We start from the raw sequence: 23,701 nt of genomic DNA, 5'->3' as shown, positions 1-23,701 counted from the left end.
ATTCTGACCAATCGCATTATGTGCTGACTCATTATTGTCATCAACTTGATTATCCCAATATCACAAAAAAGCAAAGCTTGGTATCTTCTGATAAATAGTTTTCACAAGTAGTAAAGAAAACACAAATTTTTTGAGATAAGGACTAAATTTAACTTATCCAAAAAAGCTTTGTGATCTTCAGACATCAAAATAGTAATAATTACCAATCAAAGGAACGATGCTTCTCAGCTTCCACACTGTTTAACATGGGCATAAAATAGAGTAGGGACAGTAGGGATATGTCCTTATCAATGTCCAACAGGTCCTGAGTTGTCCCTACTATGTTCCACCACACAATCTGCTAAGAGATCAGTGCTTTCTGTCCTCCATCTGCAACAAGGTTGTACAGTAGTCAAAGTCAGTTTTATTGTCAATTCTGCAGCATGTGCAGGACAAACAAAGAATTGAAATGGTTTTCTCAAACCTTGGTGTGATGAAATACAATACATATTAGCCAACAAAGAAAATAAACAAAACAAGTACTTTCACTAAGTAAGTAAACACGATGATAAATAGACATGGCAAATTACAGTCAGTGCAATATATGTTTATGGTTATATTGTCAAAAAAGAAGATTGAGTTTAGCTTATAGTCTCGTAAAGTAATTAAAGTGGCTGTGTGCTTGAGTGTGTCAACCTGAGGGTGCAGAAAGTGCTAATGGGGAGTGTCAGAGTCCAATGTGTGTGTGTTGAAGGGGGCAGGAAAGGGAGAGTGTTCACCATCCTGACAGCCTGGTGGATAAAGCTGTCCCTCAGTCTGCTGGTCCTGGCCTGCAGGCTCTGCAGTCTCCTTCCTGATGGTAGAAGGCTAGAGAAGCTGTGTGACGGGTGGGTGGGGTGTCTCACGATGCAGAGAGCTTTACAGGTTAACCAATGAGGGACCCTCGTGTTCAGTGTGGTGATGCTGGATGTGTTCCTGCTGACCTGAACTGTCTGTGGTCTCCTGGTCAGGAAGTCCAGCAGCCAGTTGCACAGTGAGTTAAATCCCAGCTGGTCCAGTTTCAGCATGAGCTGTTGGGGGATGATTGTGTTCAATGGCAACTGAAGTTTATGAACAGGATTCTCACGTAAGAGTCTTTTGTGTCCAGATGTGTGGGGGTGGTGTGGAGGGCAGTGGAGATAGCATCGTCGGTGGAGTGGTTGGAGTGAAACTGGAAGGGGTCCAGGGAGGATTGGAGGACAGATTTTATGTGTTTCAACACTAGCCATTCGAAGCACTTTATAAGAATGGGAGTGAGGGCTACTGGATGACAGTCATTGAAACAGGAGGACAATGACTTCTTCAGGACAGGGATGATGGTGGTGAGTAAGAAGGTGTGCTGTGCAGGTGTGCTGTTGTGTGCCTAAAAACAAGCTAAGTCATTTAGGTCATTTAGCAGAGGTGGAGCTTACACGGAGTTCAGCTCTTTGATCATGAATGCACTTGGTGATGTAGGCAGTGACAACACCTCGACAAGACCTGGAGGTCTGTTATTGCAGGTGGCACCCTGTTTAAACACATTCCAGTCTGTGGTGTTAAAATAGTCCTTAAGTACCTCCAGACACGCCACACACATACCTCTTTGAGAACTGATTTGGTGACTTGAACCAGTGGTCTGATTGCTGGCATTAGCATGACAGCGATGTGGTCAGAGGCACTGAGTTGTGGGAAGGGAAGCTCCTCTCTGGGTGATGAAAGCCTGGTCCAGTGTGCTGTTTCCACATGTTGAAAAGTCTATTGTTTGTGTAGTTTTGGAAACACAAAAGATGAGAAAGACATCAGGGTGGGCTGTCTGCTATTCACAGATGTGCTGATACAGTTCATTTAATGCCTCACTCCTGTTTTCCACTAGCACTAGGAGGAAAGTAAACAGCAGCAAGCAATATAGCTGTAAACTCCCTCAGAAAGTAAAATGGTCAGCATTTAAGCACCATAAACCCCACTGACAGTGAGCAGTGTTTGCAGACCACAGCTGTGTCACACCAGGCATCGTTGATTTAAACACAGATCACCTGCCACGTGTCTCCCCTTCCTCAACGAGAGCTCTGTGTAGAAGCAGGTTAAACACTCGAGCTGAATGGCGTGATCCGTGACATTGTTACTGAGCCAAGTTTCTGTAAACACATAAAGAGGAAGAAAAACTGCATCCACAATTAAAGCATTGCCCTCTGCGGCACCCTGTCTTTGATTCCTTTCCTGTCAAGCAGTCAAATGAAAACAACCAGGGCACAAAAGGCCCTAAAAGAAGTTACAGTCTTGCCAAATTCTACTGATAGCTGTGCCTGCTCTCTGTGTCCAGGCCAGTCGGCACACAGAGAAACATGCACACACACACACTCACACACAGCACTTCTACTGTTATATACTATATATATATATATATATATATATATATATATATATATATATATATAAGTTTGCCGCCACAAAATTTATGATCAAGTTCAAAGCAAGAAGGCCAAGAAAAGCAAGATGGCTAAAAAGGTAAACTATAAAAGCATAAGCACCCATAGATAATAATTTATATATCATAATAATTTATATGTCATATATATTAAACAAATGTATAGCGTTATCATTGCAATGATTTTATTTGGGTGTTAAAAAGAACCCCAATCACATGTTTTTCCCACCATATTAGAGCTGGGTATTAGATTTCAAGAATCGATTCAATTCCGATTCTCTAGATTTAGAAACGATAATCACTAGGGCTGGTATCAATTCAAATTTCAAGAATTGATTCGATCCGATCTGTTCTGATCCGATATCGATTTGGGTCAGTGTTTTTACAAGTTTTTTTTTAGCTATTACCTCAATTACATTACTTTTTATATATGCAACATATTAATACTAGTATTATATTGACATTCAACCCCAATTTAATTAAGTATTCATAGTTAAAGTTGGCAGTATGGACCAATCCCCCTCCTAGACTGTTGACACAATTGCTTTCACAAACATGTTGTGGTGTCTTCTGTTGGCTACCCTGGATCTGTTCAGTAATTCTGCCCTACAACATGTTTGTGCATTATTAAGAATATGATATTAAGAATGCATCCAAAAGCTGTTGATGTTTAATACAAATGCAATTTTATTTCAAAATAGGGCTGGGTATTGTCACTAATTTCCTGAATTGATTCAATATTGATTCATTTACAGCTAATTATGCAACACCCCATATTTTTTGAATAGTAAAAATGTTTTCAGATAACTTTTTTTTTTAAATATATAAAACACTGAGTACATTAACCTGACAATCAAAATATGTAATAATCTGTTCTGACACATCTACATTCTTAATTTCTGAAGTACCATAACAGTGTTTCCCCAGATTCAGAGCCAGAAATGATGTTATGGGGAAAGAAAAAAAAAATACACAGGACAGAAAACAGGGTTAAACTTTTTAAATGTCCAGATTAAACCGTTTTGAGTCGCTCTAAGTATTCTTTAAGTTCAGATCTCTGATATCATGTTGTTAATACAACTCACAAAGAATATTGGATCCATTTAAACTCGTAATACGACTTCTTAAGTTGTACAAAATTCCTTCAGTGACGGTAAATTCAGCTTGATCAGCTGTGTGTTCCCGTGACAACCATGACACTATCAGCTGAGCAGGTGACTCCATATGCTCCTCACTGGAGCAAGATGCCTCCATCTCCACCTGCCTAAGAGAATCTAGAAAACTCTCATATGTCTGTCTGATTTCCAGCTGGTATGACGTGTTTACTGACACGTGCACTCTGTCCTCTGACAGAAACTTGTGTGTGTGTGTGTGTGTGTGGGTGAATGGGTGGGTGTGACATGTAGTACAAAAGTGCTTAGTGTGGTCAACATATGACTACAAAATGCAGTTTTTTTTTTTTTACCATAAAATTTATGGGGTTTTTCTGTATTTCATCAACTGCCAAATGCAAAAGAAATCAGAAATATTTCAAGGACACCATAAAATGAAATATAGCTCAGCTTTTATTCACCTTTGCTAAATGGGGAGAGTTTATAAATATAGAGGCTTTGCTGAGAACATTTCTGGAGCCTTAAAATACAAACATGAAAAGTCATTTCACATGTTTGGGTGTAATTCAGTTGGGAGTGGTGACACTAATATGAAAAGCAAAGTGCTTTAAAGTGCTTTAAATTTATTTCATTTCTTAGTAGGAGCACATGAAGATCGGAAAATCTGATAAACAAACCCAAAAATAATTTTCTAACTTTGTATTATTGTGTTTGAACTACAACTATTATAGGTCTCAAAATCAACCTGTTAAAGAAAAACATGAGACCATAAGACAAAAAAAAAAAAAAAGAAAAAGACAAAAATGTTTGTGTTCCTGCAGATGGACACAAATTCTGCGTTTAAACTTATGGCACCCAGCACAAAATGAAAACTGATGTGTTTTGGTAGGATGTCTGTTTATCGCTCCACAAGTTTTGGGAAGAAGTGTGAGAGTCATTGTTCAGTTTTATACAGACAGAATGAGTGGATTCATTAAGTTAATTATAGGTAACCTTTACCACATGTTTTTTCATTTATGTAAAACTGTCAAAACAAATAGATGAACTGCAGTTATATTTTTTAAATGTCAGTGGTTCGGATGGGTGTCAAAAGTAGATTTTCAGTTTGACAGTTGTGTATAGTTTAGTCAGAAGACAGAGAGCGAGAAAGGGAGAGGGGGACAGAGAGAGAAATCCCCTATGCTTTGAAGGCAGACTTTTTCACTTGTTAAATGTGATAAATGGTCTTTTTGTCCTACATTGTCTTCTGACTTTACACCTTTATGCAGATTTTTTTATGTTCATTAGCATATAAAAAGAAAGACAATACATTCGACACAATACAGACGACACAAATCTAGAAAGAAAAAAAAACTTGAGTTATGTAATGTTAGTGTACGTCTATATAAAACTACCCCCAAAAGTTGCTCTATAAGTGCTCATGAAAACAAACACAGAGAGACTCAAGAGGAGCTTCCTCCCTCTTGCAGTCAGAACTGTGAACTCTGTCCTGCAGTGACACTGGCCAGTGTCCTACTTTCTGCTGCAAAACATAGTCATTTAATCATGTCACTGTAGCTTGCAGTAATCAAAGGTTTCTATATTGCAAACTGTTTACATGGTATATAATTTATGTATATCCTCCTCCCGTGGGCTGACCACCTGCAAGAGGGGCCATAGGGGTCGGGTGCATTGTGAGCTGGGCGGCTGCCAGAGGCGGGGACCCTGGCGGTCTGATCCTCGGCTGCAAAAGCTAGCTCTAGGGACGTGGAATGTCACCTCTCTGGCGGGGAAGGAGCCTGAGCTGGTGCGTGAGGTTGAGCGGTTCCGGCTAGATATAGTTGGACTCACCTCAACCCACGGCTTGGGCTCTGGAACCACTGTCCTTGAAAGGGGCTGGACCCTCTTCCATTCTGGAGTTGCTCCCGTTGAGAGGCGTAGAGCAGGTGTGGGTATGCTCATTGCCCCCCGACTTGGCGCCTGTATGTTGGGGTTTACCTCGGTGGACGAAAGGGTAGCCTCCCTCCGCCTTCGGGTGGGGGGATGGTCCTGACTGTTGCTTGTGCTTATGCACCAAATAGCAGTTCAGAGTACCCACCCTTTTTGGAGTCCTTGGAGGAGGTGTTGGAGAGCACTCCTTCCAGGGACTCCCTCGTTCTGCTGGGGGACTTCAATGCTCACGTGGGCAATGACAGCGAGACCTGGAGGGGCGTGATTGGGAGGAACAGCCCCCCTAATCTAAATCTGAGTGGTGCTTTGTTGTTGGACTTCTGTGCTCGTCATGGACTGTCCATAACGAACACCTTGTTCAGACATAAGAGTGTCCACATGTGCACTTTGCACCAGGACACACTAGGTCGCAGTTTGGATGATCGACTTTGTAGTCGTGTCGTTGGACTTGCGGCCGCATGTCCTGGACACTCGGGTGAGGAGAGGGGTGGAGCTGTCAGCTGATCACCACCTGGAGGTGAGTTGGCTCAGATGGTGGTGGAGGATGCCGGTCAGGCCTGGCAGACCCAAGCGTGTTGTGAGGTTCTGCTGGGAACGTCTGGCAGAGTCCCCTGTCAGAAAGAGTTTCAACTCCCATCTCCGGCAGAGCTTCAACCATGTCCCGGGTGAGGCGGGGGACATTGAGTCCGAATGGGCTGTGTTCCGTGCCTCTATTGTCGAGGCGGCCAGCCACTGCTGAGGCCGTAAGGTCGTCGGTGCCTGTTGTGGCGATAACCCCCGAACTCGTTGGTGGACACCGGCAGTAAGGGATGCTGTCAAGCTGAAGAAGGAGTCCGGGCCTTTTAGGCCTGTGGGACTCCAGAAGCAGCTGATGGGTATTGGCGGGCTAAGCAGAGCGCAGCTTCGTCGGTCGCAAAGGCAAAAACTCGGGCATGGGAGGAGTTTGGAGAGGCCATGGAGAATGACTTCCGGACGGCTTCGAGGAGATTCTGGTCCACCATCCGGCAGCTCAGGAGGGCAAAGCAGTGCTCTGTCAACACTGTGTACAGTGGGGATGGGGGGCTGCTGACCTTGACTCGGGTCGTTGTGAGGCGGTGGAGGGAATACTTCGAAGACCTTCTCAATCCCACCAACACGTCTTCTGATGAGGAAGCAGAGTCTGGGGTAGCTGGTGCTGGCTCTCCTATCTCTGGGGCTGAGGTCGCTGAGGTGGTTAAAAAGCTCCTCGGTGGCAAGGCCCCAGGGTGGATGAGGTCTGCCCAGAGTTCCTTAAGGCTCTGGATGCTGTAGGGCTGTCTTGGTTGACACGCCTCTGCAGCATCGTGTGGACATCGGGGACAGTTCCCCTGGACTGGCAGACTGGGGTGGTGGTCCCCCTCTTCAAAAAGGGGGACCGGAGGGTGTGCTCCAACTACGGGGGGATCACACTCCTCAGTCTCCCCGGTAAGGTCTATCCAGGGGTGCTTGAGAGGAGGGTCCGTCGGATAGTCGAACCTCGGATTGAGGAGGAGCAGTGTGGTTTTCGTCCTGGTCATGGAACAGTGGACCAGCTCTACACCCTTTTCGGGGTCTTTGAGGGGGTATGGGAGTTTGCCCAACCAATCTACATGTGCTTTGTGGACTTGGAGAAGGCATTCGACCGTGTTCCCTGGGGACTCCGGGAGTATGGAGTGCCGGACTCGCTTGTACGAGCTGTCCGGTCCCTGTACGACTGGTGTCAGAGCTTGTTCCGCATTGCCGGCAGTAAATCAGAATCGTTTCCAGTGCGAGTTGGACTCCGCCAAGGCTGCCCTCTGTCACCGATTCTGTTCATAACCTTTATGGACAGAATTTCTAGGCGCAGCCAAGGTGTTGGGGAGTTCCGGTTCGGTGGCCTTAGGATTGGGTCTCTGCTCTTTGCGGATGATGTGGTTCACGAGTGAGGGAAGGATGGAGCGGGAGATCGACAGGAGGATCGGTGCGGCATCTGCAGTGATGCGGACTATGCATCAGTCTGTCGTGGTGAAGAGGGAGCTGAGCCAAAAGGCAAAGCTCTTGATTTACCGGTCGATCTACGTTCCTACCCTCACCTATGGTCATGAGCTGTGGGTAGTGACCGAAAGAACGAGATCACGAATACAAGCGGCCAAAATGAGTTTCCTCCGCAGGGTGGCCGGGCTCTCCCTTAGAGATAGGGTGAGAAGGGAGGGGTTCAGAGTAGAGCCTCATGAGAGGAGCCACATGAGGTGGCTCGGGCATCTGGTTAGGATGCCTCTTGGATGCCTCTTGGACGCCTCCCTGGTGAGGTGTTCCAAGCATGTCCCACCGGAAAAGAGGCCCCGGGGAAGACCTAGGACACGCTGGATGGACTACATCTCGCGGCTGGCCTGGGAACTCCTCGGGATCCCTCCGGATGAGCTGGTGAATGTGTCCGGGGAGAGGGAAGTCTGGGTTTCTCTGCTTAGGCAGCTGCCCCCACAACCCGACTCCAGAGAAGCGACAGAAAATGGATGGATAGATGGATGATTAATGTATATATATTGCCAGTCTGTGTATAACATGCACATTACTGCACAATCATTGCACTGTGGCTTTTTTATTTTCATATTCATTATGTCTTTTAAGTTTGTTTAGTTTGTTTTTTACTAGTGTTAAATGTGTGCACAGCCTCGGAAGCATGTACGACTGCATTTCACTGTCATCTTGTATGTGCATGTGACAAATTAAAAAATTAGAAAACTTGAAAAACTTGCCTTGTTGGATTTGCTAAAGATGGGTGTCAAACTGATGAGTCAAGGTCATTTAAACTTTTGAATGCATCAGTTTTTGTACTAGTAAAGGCTATTGCCCGAAAAATATTTTTTTATTTTGTGCACTGAACTTTAACCTTCCCTGAACCTTAGCCTTTCAAACCATGATTTGTTCCATTAAACTTAGTGTCACAGAGACTACTGCTATTTTTTTCACACAGCTCCAGCTAAGACTTGCTGTCATTTTGTAAAAGAATAAACACAACTTGGAAAGTTTGGTTTAACCGAAGCAGACTAAACTACTGTTTTTTAATTGAGTAAGATTACCTTAATAAAGAGCTGATTCAGCAAGCCGTGTAAAATGTATATTGAGCTACACAGAGTTTCATAGACTGTACCTTTCTCCTACACTGAATATTAAAGATGACATCAACTGGAAAATTTCACCTGATGTCATTATGGTCAGGGGGTTTTTGTTCTGCTTTTGGTTTTATTCATGTTTATTTTTACTAACCTTGTTTTAGTTCCTTACTCTGTCCTTTCCTGTTTTCTGTTACACCTGGATGTCAGCTGCTAATAGTTACACTTCTGATTCATCATTAGTCCCTTCTTGTTTATGCTCCAAGTTTTCCTTTGATTAGTGTGAGATCATAGTTCTGTTGTTTGTTATTCAGGTCCTTGGTGCATTGTGTTTTTGCCACTTTTTAGCTTTTCCAATCTCTTTCTTTTTATGTAAGCAAAATTTAACTGGTGAGGTTCACCTAAGTGTTAATACTAACTCCAATAATGGGAATCTTGGTAGTAACCACAGTCTGTTGTAAAAGTTCTGCTCTTTGCTGAGAATTTGCAGATTCAGCTGCAGCATATGAGCAATTTAATGATCACTTATAGATTTACTTGTATAGTAAAGCAGTCAAATTATTTTCAATGTTGCATGCAACATAAGAAATTACACATCAAACCAACACAACGTCCGTTCATCCATCCCTCCATCCATCCATCCATCCATCCATCATTCAAAGTGATTAGAAAAGAATAAATGATGTGGATCCTAAGTGTGTGGTGATGTGGATACTAATTGTAGGGCAGCAGAAAAGGGAAACATTTCACCACATTAAGAAACAATTCAGTGTAAGTTTTCCTCATGTATATGTCTTTTATTTAAAAGACTACAGGAACAAACATGACTTCATCTACAACTTGACACGCTCCTAAGTCATTAAATTGACTTTTCATTGATTATTTTCTGTCTTCTACTGATCATCATAGTTATCTATGTTAACTCATAAAAGTAATGTTATGGAGGTAAATACCAAACACGCAAAAACAGACAAGTTTTGGCAGTTTTTTACCTATGCAGAGTTGAGTGTGAATGCATTGAGTTTTATTGGAAAAGGCAGTAGTGACAAACACAAAAAGACACCAGTGTTGTTTAGGATACTGAACTAAACTGAATTAGAATAAACTGTTTTTATCATTTGTCATTTTGCTGAAAACATGATTGATTCTGCAGGACAATGCAGATGCACGATAAAATGAATTCTACTAATATGAAATATCTCCCATTTATGTAATGTGGTAACTTGCAATTGACCAGCTTGCACATGATGTATGCACTATTCATTGCAAAAAGCAAACTCACCACAGTTTCTAATTTTCTTTAGTTGGATCGGATAAAGCTGCAAACATACTGCTTTTGACATGCACAAGGAAAGACTTTGCAAGGAAAAACACTGAGGCTTAATGAACATGAATCATCAGGGTTATTTTCTTTAAAAAAGGAGCAAATGTAAAGGCTCTACATTAGTATTTTCTTTATTTCTAAATCAATACTATGACACTAGATGATATTATTAAGAAGCTATATAATAAATATGAGAAATTGTATAAAAATATAAACTAAGAATTTTCTGTGATAAAACTAGGGAAAGAGATTTAGGTACATGTGAAAACTGTTGCACTTTGTGAATGCCTATGGCTATGTTCAGACTGTATTACATTTAGTTAAATTTCAGGCTTTGTTGCCACAAATTTGATTCTCTTATTTTAGAATATACTGTAAAAAATAATATATATATATATAGCAAATAGTAGATTGATATTTTGGAAACTATATTTACAGGTTTAATTGAGATTTTGATGTCATCTGTGTTGAATATGAATATAAAGACAAGAGCTTGTTGGGATAGGATAACACAAAGACTATATTGGTTTGTCCTTTGTCCAATTCACAATGTAGTATTCATTTTAAGGAAGACTTGCAGGGATGCCCATTTCTAGGGCCACTTCCCTGCAGGTTTTAGGTGTTTCCTGTTTCAAAACACCTATATCAAATGGGTCATTAACAAGCTGGGTTAAAAAATAGCAACAAGTTGAGATCCAGTTCATTTGAATTAGGTATATACACCAGGGAAACATCTAAAACCTACGGGACGGCAGCCTGGCGTGTCAGGGCATCCAGCTGCTGATGCATGTTGGACACAATTTGAATTAATTATGTACTTGCAGAGCTACATTTAAACTTAACTCAAATGTCTACGCAACATATTTTGCTAATAACTTTAAAAATTACGTGACTAAAGCCTGGCACACACAGAGATTATTGGGCTGTTTTTGTCCCATTTTTACCCCTTTCCCACCAAGGATGGCCGATTATCTTGAGTCTTATAAGATGTTCCTATAAAAATTATCATTTCATCTGATGTGTTAAGAGCAGATTCATCCTGATAATCGTCTTTGAAACAGGTTGTGGCAAACAATCGAAAACATTAAACATGTTCAATATTTATGACCAAAACTCTTACGCGTGTGAGGAAAGCCAATGACTCCTGAATTGTGACTCTGTGAATTGTGACGTGGATAAGAAGTCTGTGTTCACATTGTCTCCAGTCTGTTATTTTTTTCAGTTCTGACCACCATCATTCCCTTGTTTTGTATATCCTCTTCCATGCTGAGTACTGCTATGTTTCTTCTTCTTCATTTTTTTTCCGGTTGTTGCTATGGTTCTTCTTCTACGTTTTTGTTAGATCATGTTTAGTCACGTGAGATTTCCGGCAAGGAGGACTATATTCCAGATTGGTTGCAGGACAGCATCGTTATGTGTGTCTTGCTCTGTGATTAAATTATTGGACCACTCCGCACACAGTGTGATCAAAACTGTTATATGCCTGATTTTTTAACTATATATGTGTGAGACTGAACAGATAAACAATCTTGTCAGCTAAAAAAAAACCTTATGTGTGTACCAGGCAGGAAAAAAAGCATCTTTGTTGAGATGTCTAAGGAGTATCATTTGCCGATCAAACATTCCAAATACAAAATCTTAATAACAAGCTAAAAATGTCAGCAGTAGCTAGTGCTAACACTACTTAGCTTAATTAGCACAGTTTGTCTGCTCCTTCGATGATAGGTTACATTGCACACCCATGTTTACAGATGTACTGTTCAAGCTTCTGTACACTACTTTCTGTGCATGCGACAGGTTTGTATTGCACTACATTGTTAATGAAACATTTTAAATTTTGCACAGCACTACAAACCGGCAGAGTCTCTACATAACAGACAGTAAAAGGGTCGCAAATTTGAACACAGCCATAAGACTTAAAACCCAAGGTGCAGTTAGCTGAGCTGTGCCGATTCTAAAGATAGTTTGATTTTCTTGGTAAAAACAAAAGGTAGCTGTCTGTCTATGTTACCAGTATTTCTGTTATAATGAACCAACCATCTCTTTCCTATTGGCTTTTATTAACATATTACCTTGACACTTAATGATACCTATATCTTTGCTAAGCTTACAGTCTATTGGCTCCAGTTTCTTATTTGACATTATACTCAAGTATATTTCTCTATTAATTTAGTAAATTTTTAGCCTGTTGACTACAAACAATACTCTAATTCAGAATTTTATATTTTTAAAATAATTTTCTAATACTTTTAAACATAATTTTAATACATTTGCTCACATGCAACTGTACATTATTTTCAAAGCTAAATAACACATTTAATTTTATTATTAAATTTGACTTCATATATTTGATGGTCAGCACTAATATTATGTATAGTTCAGTAATACTTACAGAGCTGAAACACAGACACAGTCTCTACGCTGGTGAATGCAGCTTTATTTATAGGTGTGTAGCAACAGTAAGTTTCCCCCTCTGCATCATTATTGCTCTAGGTCAGTGGTTACCAGCTCTGGTCCTTGAGATCTACCATTCTGCAGGTTTTGGTGTTTTCCTGGTACAACAAACCTGATTCAAATAAAAAGGTTCTTCACAACTTATTGTCAACTTCTGCGACACTCTGCTAAGAAGACATTGATATGAGTCAGGTGTGTTGCAGTAGGGAGACTCTAAAACCTGCAAGACTGTAGATCTTGAGGACCGGTGTTGGCAACCACTGCTGTATGTTAAATATTTCAAGGTTTTGTTGAAACTTGTTTTCTTTATTATTTTAATTTTCAAAAATGTATTTCCCTTTCAAAGTCTTGGGAAGTTGCTAGGAAGTGGAACAGCTATGAACCGTCTGTCCAGCAAGCATGCAGTAAAAAAAAAAAAAGGTCTTTGACAAATGGCAACATCCTGTGTATTTGTTTGTCCTTGTTCATCTAGTCGTCACTCTCAAAGGTGTGCAGGTAGGTTTTGAGTCTTAGGGTGCTGACATAGGTGAGGTTGGTGGATCTGTAAAGGTCCAGGCCTGTCAGAATCTCCACATCTCGAACTCTGGCTGTGTGGAGCTTCAGCAGGTCTTCAACCCACTGTGACTCATCCTCTGCATTCTGCAAAGACAGTGAAAAGTGGTTATTCATTGTGGATTCAATGGTGTACTGAAAACGAGCACATAGGTGGGGTTTTTTGGTACCACCAGATTTCTCTGCCTGTTTAAACTTTTTACTGGAGGGAAATTTTTACACTGAAACCTCAAGGTCTTGATGTGCTCTGGCGTGCTTCTCTGTCTCCGGATCCAAACTACTTAGTTTCTTCATTAACTTGCATCTGTTTAGTCAACTCTATCTGACACACTAATGTGTAAATATCCAGTCATGATTCCAGCACAGGGTGTGTTTCCAATAACAACAACACTATGCCAGACAGAAGAGCAAACATCAGGCTTCCCAAAAGATAGATTATAGCATGCCAAGAGTCCATCAACTTAGAGAGAGAGCATTGGGTTTTCCTTCCTTTGTATAAAATAACCTGGTGTTGAATGACTTTTGGCTCTTAGAAGCAGCATAAAGCAAAATTCCTTGCAGCTGTTGGAGGGGAGAGAAGAACAGCAAAGGGCAGAGGAAGGAAGTGGGCCAAATGAATATGTTTACAATTCATAGATCACTGAATTAATTATTAAATCAAATCACAGACAAATTATAGCATGAGTGTATTGTTTTCATAAAGAGAAAAATATCTATGAATTCTAATTCACAGAAAAAGCTGAGACTGACACTAAAAGTCACGCCATCTGATTCATTACTTTATATTCATGTAAATAAAACGTGAATGTCCATTAAACAGTCATTTGCTGGAGAAACAATGATCATCCACTCATTTCAATCAGTCTAAGCAAGACAAGAATTCATATATTTGTGCAGAGACTTTTCCAGATAACTATAGCTGTCATTAATGTATTTTTTTCAGTAAAAACTTGTTCCATGGAATCCTCTTATTGCATCCTCTGCAAATGAAACGGGAAAGGAAGAGGAAGCAGTGTGAGGTCTTTCCTGTTGTTCTATGTTAAAAAATAACATATGGGTTTTCTGCAGTTTAAATACTTCAAAAGATTTTTCTACTAAGGTCTGCAGAGATTAAAAGAAATAATAAATGCAATGAATATACACCAAAGACCAAAATTTGCAACAGCATGCATTACATTTATCCAACTTTGTGCCTACAGCGTTTTGAGTTTGGGTCTGCACGAAGACTGCTAAACACACTGTGGCAGTAACAAAATCATAGGTCATTCATTCTCATTGAGAAGGAGCAGGGCATGACAGGATAACAAGGAGGGACAGACAGATAGGTCATAGAGGGGATTGTTTAATTACATTAACCGCCAAGAATAATCTGGTGGGATCACATCACACAGCCCCATATGTTTGTAACTATAACAGAATCAGACATAAACATGTGGTTCAGTGTAAACTTGACCAAAATTCAGTTCTGACCATTTCTTTGATGTAATTTTGAACATGTATTTGTGGTGGTGTGTGTGTACCGATATGATTAATTCTAAACAACACCTTGATTTTATCCTTTCCACTGAGTCTATATTAAAGTTTGTTTTGAAACCGAACAAACAAAAATGCTCCTAATCAACGCAATGAGCAGTCTGTGCTGGGAAACTTCCATTTCTTGGTACTTTATCACTGTGGCTTTGCAATTTAAACATTTTCAAACTCTCTTTGTGGAGTTTCTTAAATACTATGGTATGTCATATAAATATTTAACCCTTATTCTAATGACACAATCTCTCCACTGCTGAGTCTGACAGTTTTTCATGCTTTACTTATTCTTGGCTTCCAAGGAGGCATAGTTATACACACTGAATATAGATTAATGACTCAGCACACTTCCTTCTTAACATTTCAGTAAAGTCAAAGTACAAATGTTGCTACATTTCATTTCTAATAAGTAAATCAATGGTCAGATATTTATTTCAGGTTATGACTCAAGTGAAAGTAATGTTAAACAGTTGTCTAAATAATAGAAACAAAGTGTCAAGACACTGTTTACTCTCAATGATTGGGCTTTCTCTTTACTGCAGTAACTTTTTTTTCTCTTTATTTTTTGCAGTTTCCTGTTTTGGGATGTAACCAGGGGGATTGTAAGTATATTTGGGCGGAAAACATCTTCATAAGATCACACACATCAAGCTTAATTTTCTACCCTGAAAATATTGTATTTTTTTTTCTTCTGTTTCTTTTTGAGAAGCAGTGTCTAAATCATCTGTTCATAACTTATTATGTGACCCACAGGGGCACCCTCTTATTACCCAGAAATCCTGGTAATCGGTCTGCTTTGCTTTTGCAGAAAATTTATTCTAATGGATGGGACAACTTGTTGGTACAGTGGTCGGATCCAAACAGAGCAGTACCACTAGAAACCACAGGGGCAGCGTTGAGCAGTATAAGTGGTGTGCAACTAGTTAAAAATTAACAAAGAAGAAGCTGCAACGTATTTAATGGCCACATAGACCAGTATCGTACTGCCTCTTTTTACATCTTTCTGAGAATGTAGGTTATATTATCATCCACCATCCCATGGTGAATTAAAAAAGTCCTGCCCTTTACTAAGTGCTAATCTTTTTTCCAAGAAAGTTTAGGACTGAAGGAACATTTATTTACCCAGGTAATGTTGGGAGAAATGTGCCAAGACTTTTTTTAAAATCCCAGGTAAGAGAAAAAGTTCTTGCGGTGGAAAAGGAGCTAATGCCAAGGGAATCATAGGCTCCCCTCTTCCCTCACTCAAGGACACTTGTTACTAGAGATGGGCTTTTATGGGGACCCGATCCAAACCTGACATCTGAAATTGGGATATTGGCCAATATCGATATTTTTCAGTACTAAATGTGTTTATGTGAACATTATTGTGATTATTGTCATTATTTTTGTTATTATTGTGTAAGCTTTCATTAGGTTGGAGTAAACCACACATCCCTTCTTAATAAGACAACAACTGGTACACTAAATTAATCCAGTTGAAATATTTTCCAAAATTTATATACAAAACACCTTCTAAAGTAAATTAAAGACAATGTCTGTAGCTGCTTCATATTCTTAATAAAAAGAAAGGTGGTTATAATTTAACAGTAACAACTGCTTTTTAATATTAAGGTCCAAGAGAAAGCATTGATGGGGAAGCAGGTTGTATCTGTATAATCTGGGAACACTAGGTAGATCGGTTTGTGCTAAGAAGACTTCTGATCATAAAAGCTGCTGTTTAGTCTTACAGGAATATGTTCATGCAGCCAATTTGCAAGAACTTGCTTGAGGATCTTACAAATGGGACTGTGCTAGTTGTGAATATTTAAAATGTTCCACAGGTTTACATGCATTAGTGAAAGCATTGTTAATGGTGCACCGTCAAATAAGCCCGTCATGCTCAACAAGCTGCAGTATATGAGCAAAACAACCCAAGCTGGAGGTTCCCGCATCTTTCTTCATGTGAATCACATTGCCACGTAGGATTACAGCATTTTAGCTACCAGGTTTTTCCAGAATGTTCCTTAACAAATAGAGACTGACTGACCAGAATGACAAATTGGTGCATCTTCTCTGTGGGCTAATCCCTTCAGTGTTTGTTGTCTGCTGGAAATTTACCACTCTGCGTGACTGCTTCATGAATGTCTGCAGCACTTTTTTCTCCTTCCTTCTAAACCAAACAATGTTTTATCCTGGAAACCTTGGCTGCTGTTTTGTTTTATGTTTCTAAACTAAAATATAACCAAATGAGCTCATTCCCCATCAGATTAGTCAGAGCAGGTGTTCGGTAATGCTGCATCTAAACTAGAAACTCAGAGTAAAAAACTAAATCATATGTACCTATTTATAAGTTTATAATAAGAATACTTGGTTAGAGATAGAAAAAAGAAATCATGTTTAGAGCAGAAATTGATCTTAAAACTGATTGAGTTTTACAACTCCACTGTCCCATAATAATTGCTTTTGTCCTGGTTACCTTGTTGACCTATTAACAAAACATGTTATTGTGACACCTTTTTTCCTGATAGTTGGATTTAGGCAATAACATCACTTCCTTTGGGTTAAAAATCAAGCTACATAGTTATGACTAAAATGCATTTTTGCACTTTGCCACTGCCAACTTAATGGTTTAACATATCAGCTGCTTCCATTACCACTAGAGTCCGTCCATTCTATCAACTTATACAGTAGAACTCTATTGTTTGCATGCATCAAAAAAGGCTTTAACACTAATTTTGTCCCTTATCATAATGTTTAAACTAATAAATTAATAAGAAAAAAAATTAATGCATTTAATCACAGTTTTAATTCTGAATAATGCAGAACATTTGCTAGTATACAAGTTTCTAGTACACCAAATACACTGGTACGCACGTCAGAGCCTCTCCAACAATTTAGCAACTCTAGCTTTTTATTTAGTGAGTTTTCAGACCACTCTAGCAACTCTATTTCAAATAAGTGCGTAGCGACAAATCAAGGGACCTTTTTCTGGCGTTAGACTTTTGGAGACTGATGTTAAAGCACGTATAGTTTACTTTTTCTCAATGAGGAATGGCTACTGCACAGGCTCGTCCCACGTCCAAAAGCACACACAAGAGACTTGGGCTGTGTCCGAATGTGCACCCTACTCCCTACATAGTGCCCTATATAGGGGTCACGCCATTTTGTAGGGGTGTCCGAATGTCCAGAAAGAAAAAAGTAGGGCACTCAAAATTACCCACAATGCATCTTGAAAAGTAGTGAGCATCGATGGTCACTAGACGGGCTAATATAGACAACAATGCATTGCGAGCAGAAGCTCAACATGGCGCAAGGAGGCGAAAAAAACGAGCGGCGCGAAATGACCTATAAGCAAACAAACAAAAAATAAAATACAGCATAAGGAATAAAAAATAAAAATATTTACACACAACTTTGGATTGGATTTGGAATGACATCTTGACGCTGGTTGTGGTTGCCGTGGTGACGGCAGTAGTCACGTGATTTGCGGCGACGAAGAAAATAGGCAGCTCCGTGTCCGAATCGCCAAGAGAATGAGTCACTATGTAGTGTGCTATATAGTGCAGCCCTATGTAGTGAACGAGGGGTTAGGGAGTAGGGTGGACATTCGGACACAGCCTTGGTCTTTATGCAGCTGTCCTAGCTGGAGCAGATGTCGTCTTATCAGTCTGGTCATGGGCCTCTGCTCCATGAAAGTGAAACATGCACAGTTACCACTGGCTAATCCCGCTGTGGCTTACAGTCAGATATTAATGCCTAATAATAAAGAGTGTGGATGAAAACATTTAAAAAGTTAAAACTACTGTGGCATGTTATAAACTCTTAATAAGAGAACAGCTAGAGCTGTTAGTTGAAATATGTAAAATTATACTTTAACTTTAGATCTGTTTAATTTTGGCCAGGGATATTTTCTGTCTTTTTCTACTGTTTTAAATTGAAATGCAATTGAATGCATATTTCCAGACATTACTAGAGCTTGACTTAACAACCTGTTAAGTCTGTGTCTATTACTTGATTCAGTTGACCATTAAAATCCATAAAAAAAGAAGGTTGCTTTTTTAAGCAAATGGTTTGCGACTAAATCTCGGCTTTGTAATTACAAAGCTGCTAATTAACTAGATTCATTTTTTTTAATCGGGTTCCACCCGTACTTAAAACATCTGAACATCTTAAACTTCCCTAATCTATGACTCACTGAGATAGCAATAGCAAGGCTTAAGAATGATTTCCATTTCACAAAAACTTCTTTCCAGTAATCAATTGAGAGCATCATGTTAGGAAATCAGCTGTTTGACTTCTGAGTAACCTGTCTAGCATCTTTCCCAAAAACTGAAATCTACCGGGAAAATTTTTCTTTCCCTTTATGTTTTTCCTGTTTGAAAGAAAGTATTTTGTGAGTGTTCTTCTGAACTGTTTGAGGATCAGGAAGTTTTTTTTCACAGAATGTACTATTACCCTTGAAGGAAGCCAAGAGAAACTTCCTTGTAATAGGACGTTATCTCTTAAGTGGCACATTTCTCTCTTCTATATGATGCAACAATGTGACACCACACAGCCACTGAACTTCCTTTTAAAAAAGGACTTCTTATCATATTATATAGGAGTGAGTAAGTTTCTTTTGAAATTCATATCAGATTCTCAGTCAGCTGTAAAAAAAAAAAAAGCTCCCTCACACATTTCAAATGCCATGTTTTAAGGGCACGGACCAGTTCATGTCCCAGATCGATGATACAGCATTTCTGCATTTAACATTTGGTGAACTGTGTGGGAATGAGAAAAGAGCCAGTGAATGAGATTTTGAATATTTTTCTTTGTCTTTCAGTTGCATAGTTACATTTCTATTCATCATATTGGATGTATTTGAGGAGAGATGATTTTAAGTTGGTCATCCAAAAGTATAAAAAAGAGGGGCAGTGATTTTTATTGGTCATATTATTATTATTATTATTATTAAATACATTGTTGCATGAATATTGTTACTATTATTGATGATGACATTATCATTTGTTCTACCCATTAACCTTCACACTTCGTGTTCAGGGACTGTTACGGTCCCTGAATGAAGCAAGTCTCAAAATAAAGGAACCACAACATGCGAGACCACCACCAAGCAGCGACGTTTAAAAGAACTTGAATATAATCAAAAATAAAAGAAAAGGGGGACCCGGCTGCTGCTCTGACCATAGTCCAAAACTAACCTACAAGAAACCAAAAGAACTGAAAACAGGACTACTGGTGACTCCCAACTCAACTCATAAGCAACAAAACCGAGTCGCAACAGTCAGTCCTGGCATTGGTGGTGGTAGCCCCCTCATGGCTTTATACCCTAATGGGAGTTCCTCTAGCCAGTTACTGAAGAGGCAAACAGAACAAGTTAATAATCCCACACACACACACATATAGAGAACATGCTGACAGTCTTTGGTACAAAATTGTTTTTAATAAAGCACATAATGCCCGTCAAGCATAGAGGATGAGGGAATAGGGATTCCATTTCAACTGAACATATGGCTCAAACAACGGCAGAGTGGAGCCAAAACGGATTAACAAAATGTTAGATTTGATTTTGAAAAAGATCATTTCAGATGAGCTTCTGAAGATGGGTCTCCAATATTTTCCCAAGCTTGCTGTTATTGTGATGCTGTGGATTAGTAATGCTTGACCTGTCCAACAGTTATAACCAGCCAGGAAATTAAATCCTGAATGTTACCAGTATGATATTTCAATACTCTGATGGAATGCATTTTATCTTAAGGGAGGCATGCTCAGTGCCCGTCAGATAGTCACAGATAGTAATTAAATTTTAAAAATTTAATGTGGGGTGTGTTTGTTTTTTTTTATAGCTGGTGCCTTCAGAAAATTTGGCATCTGGGAGTCAAAATGAAGAAGAAGCACATTCAGTGAGCTGAAATTTGCAGGATGTTTTTCAAATGCAGCAAAATAGTTATGGAAAGATCTGAAATGCTACATCCATTCTGTCAACTCATGATGAAAAGTGAATTCACTGTGTTTTTCCATAAATGAGCATGGCACAAGCCTCAACCTATTGCAAAACAAATGTTTTGAATGACATTTGACAACAGGGCAACCCCTCTGATGACTCATTTGAGATGAGTCATTGTGATGAGATGTGCTATGTCATGTCTTGTATAACACATGAGCCTCACGAAAATGTCAAGCTGCCAATATAAAGAATTTAAGTCCACCACAGCAAAGCCTCCTAATTTACAATGTAAGCACTGGGTTTTTCTTTTTTTCTTTGACATTAAAAGGTGCTGAATGACTTTCTCACAGGAGCACATAAAACAAGCTGCAGGAGGGAAGGAGAGCAGCTGTGGGCACAAATGTCTTTTTTGTGATGGTGTGACTTAATCTCTGAGCTGTGATTGTGTTTATGATCTGGTGATTATTCACTGGCCTAATTTGTCTTTGCTTTTTTGTTTGTTTGTTTACACTTTATGTATTGATTCTTTGCGTATCTGTTCACCTCAAATTGTTTTGTTTTATATTATGAAAGCTGGATCACAGAGTCATGGTGTGGGCTTCTTCCAGATAACTGAATAAACACCTTTTCCATAAAATAGCTTTGTTGGGATATGGAAATGGGACAGGAAAGGAACTGTAAACTGAATGAACAGACTGTTATGTGCATGATGAATGATATCCTGATTTCCAGTTAAGTTAAACAGTACCTTAAATCAGGATACTGGAGTTTGACTAAGGCAAAATACTGATTATTTCACATTTTTTAAAGTGTATTCACATGAGGCAACAATTTCCATGACATGTATGGTTTATTCTGTAATCAGTTTTCATCTGAGCTGGTGTGATTATCTGAAACTACGTCAACCCAAAGCTACGTCAGTTCATTATAATAATTGAAGAGCCAAGAAAAAAGTTTCTCAATGTTAAACATTTTTTTTTAGTTTTCCCACACATCTGCACACCTCACACCCATTGTGGTATGTGGTCTCCACCACATGATGATCACAGGAAACTTATACAACCTTTTTACGTCACAAAAGTGCCACTTTATCAAGAATGTTTGATGTATCAGATTCATTCCCAGCATGGATGTTGGTTTAGTGTTTGTTTTCCAGCCATTGTCTGACTAGCAGGATGTGGCCTGATGTGCTGCAGCTCATACAATCAATATTGAAATCTTTTCAATAAAAAGTCTGGAACAACATGGCGTGATGTTATGTAACTACTTTTCACTTGTATTGTTAGGCTAGACTTGTGACTTGTGTGGGAAACTGATGACGAGATACTAGATGTGAATAGGATAAAATTTATAACTAACTGCACTGCAAGTCTTCTTCAATTTTATGTTTAAAGATTAAAATTAGCCCAAAAACTGCTAATTTGCATATATTTCTAAGGAAAAAAAAAGCTGAACACTTGATTAAGCCAGGTTCGAAGTTATTTTTGAATTTTGTTGACAGATTTAAAGGTTTTTGCACAGGGGATTTTGAATATCGCTATCATTTTACAATTTAGAAAATATTGTCAATAACTTAAAAACTCAATTTCTGTCATTTTTAAAAATGAAATGTTCTATAAATCTGTGAGAAACTGAGATTTGTGAAAGAGAGATAAAAAATCCTTGAGCAAAAACTTTGAAAATACAGACATGAGCATTAAATTTGGTGTCTGTAAGAGTGGCTGAAGTGGATATTTACGACCCAGAGTATGAGGAAAAACAAATTTTGAGAAAATGGTCTTTAAAGTTTTGGATTGAAAATTCAACACATTTTTGTTCTCAAACAACACACATTTTCATTCAATCTGGGAAAAACCAATCACAATATATATATATATATATATATATATATAACACAGAAGCTGATGAAGCTTCATCTGGACACAATGTGAGCTATAAATGCGCACTCCGTCACCACGCTTCTCCTTTGATTGGCAGCTTCAAGTTATTGAATTTGCAGATATTTTATCAGTTGATCTCAGTTTTTGTGCCATCCTGTTGTCTCTTATAGATCAACTTTACTGTTGTCTCCTCTGACAAATTTAAGATGACTTTCTCTCAATATTTTGACTGTATAAATCCAGAAAAAAGCCAGGAATGTGCCAGAATGTGTCACCTAACCAACATGAACCACTGACATTGTACAAAATTGAGACCTGTGAATGACAATCTGCACCACCTCCTTAAATTTATAACTGCAACAAAATGGGATTTTAAAGGCACAACCTCTGCATTTCTAAGCCTACCTGTCTGTCATGCATTACTTAATCTTGGCTTCCAGCGACATGTATTTAAACATGTTGGGTAAAAGTTAGGAAACCACCACACACACATATAAACACACACACATATTAAATTGTTGCAAAATTTTGTAGGGACGCCTTTTCTCAAGAGTAGATGGATGGCAAAAAATTATTTCATTATGACTCAAATGAAAATAATGTTAAACAGTTGTCTGAATAACAGAAACAAAATGTCAAGATACTGTTTACTTGCAGTGATTTGCCATTTCCTTTCCTGCTTCAGTTTTTTTTTTTTCTCATTATTATTTGATTTGACGATGAGATTATCTGTTGTGAGTAACACAGTTCAGTTGACTGCACTTCTGTTTTTCTTCACTGTGTGAGTGTGTGTGTCTATCTCTCTCTGGCAGGTCACTTGAAAGACATGTTTCTCACCAGTTCAGAAGCCTGCAGTATATTGGTCTTGGTCTTTCCATCAATCAGTGCAAGTGATGGTAAGATGAGACACAGATGCTTTCCAGCAAATTTCTTCAGAAAAAGGTTTATTTCTCGAGGAATTGTGTGCATGCGAAACCATCTGCTTCGATCTTAACGGTGTTGTCTGTGATATATTTTATTTTGTGTCAGTGACAGCAGTCTGACACAAAAAAGTGCACAACAGAATAAGCTCCAGCTTCCCCGCAATCCTTAATGGAAAATGTAGTATAGATAATGGGTGGATGTATTATTTTCTAGTGAGTATATTATCATTCATTCATTTTCTATACCATTTATTCCAGTTCATGGTTGCGGGGTAGCTTAAGCCTAGCAGTTAGCAGGCGAGATGAGTTAAACATAGCTATATGATTTCACATGAGATTAGATTAGCTAGGTTTTGCTATCTAGATCAGTGCATGCTCAAATAAAATAGGTTATTTGCAGCGTATAACCAATCGCAGTCATGGAAAAACCCTGCAGAGCAGCATGCTTTACCATGGAGGAGAAGACAATTATTCTTAAGAAATATGAAGAATTTAAACACATCATCCATGCCAAAAGCAGCTCTACTGCTGCAGCAAAAGCCAGAAAGGAGTGCTGGCAGAAAACT

At 39.2% G+C, this 23,701-nt stretch overlaps 1 protein-coding gene across 2 annotated transcripts in view; it reads right to left on the bottom strand.

The window, feature by feature from the left end:
• Positions 1-9,554: 9,554 nt before the first annotated feature.
• LOC121656680 (ectonucleotide pyrophosphatase/phosphodiesterase family member 2) overlaps positions 9,555-23,701 on the bottom strand; it is a 47,598-nt gene continuing 33,451 nt past the window's right edge. Inside the window, exons 25-26 of one of the 2 annotated variants that reach the window (XR_006013440.1) lie at positions 11,949-12,969; positions 9,555-11,916 (exon numbers count right to left, since the gene is read on the bottom strand). Coding sequence is in view for 1 of the 2 variants with exons in the window: in XM_042011798.1 (XP_041867732.1) it covers positions 12,799-12,969 (171 nt within the window). In the remaining variant the exon portion in view is untranslated. Of the gene's footprint in view, positions 12,970-23,701 lie in introns of both variants that reach the window. The other variant, XM_042011798.1, reaches the window with a different exon arrangement.

Source organism: Melanotaenia boesemani, chromosome 17 (genome assembly GCF_017639745.1).
Source record: "Melanotaenia boesemani isolate fMelBoe1 chromosome 17, fMelBoe1.pri, whole genome shotgun sequence".
Classification (NCBI taxonomy): Eukaryota; Metazoa; Chordata; class Actinopteri; order Atheriniformes; family Melanotaeniidae; genus Melanotaenia; species Melanotaenia boesemani.
This window is presented reverse-complemented; position numbering and strand designations above follow the sequence as displayed.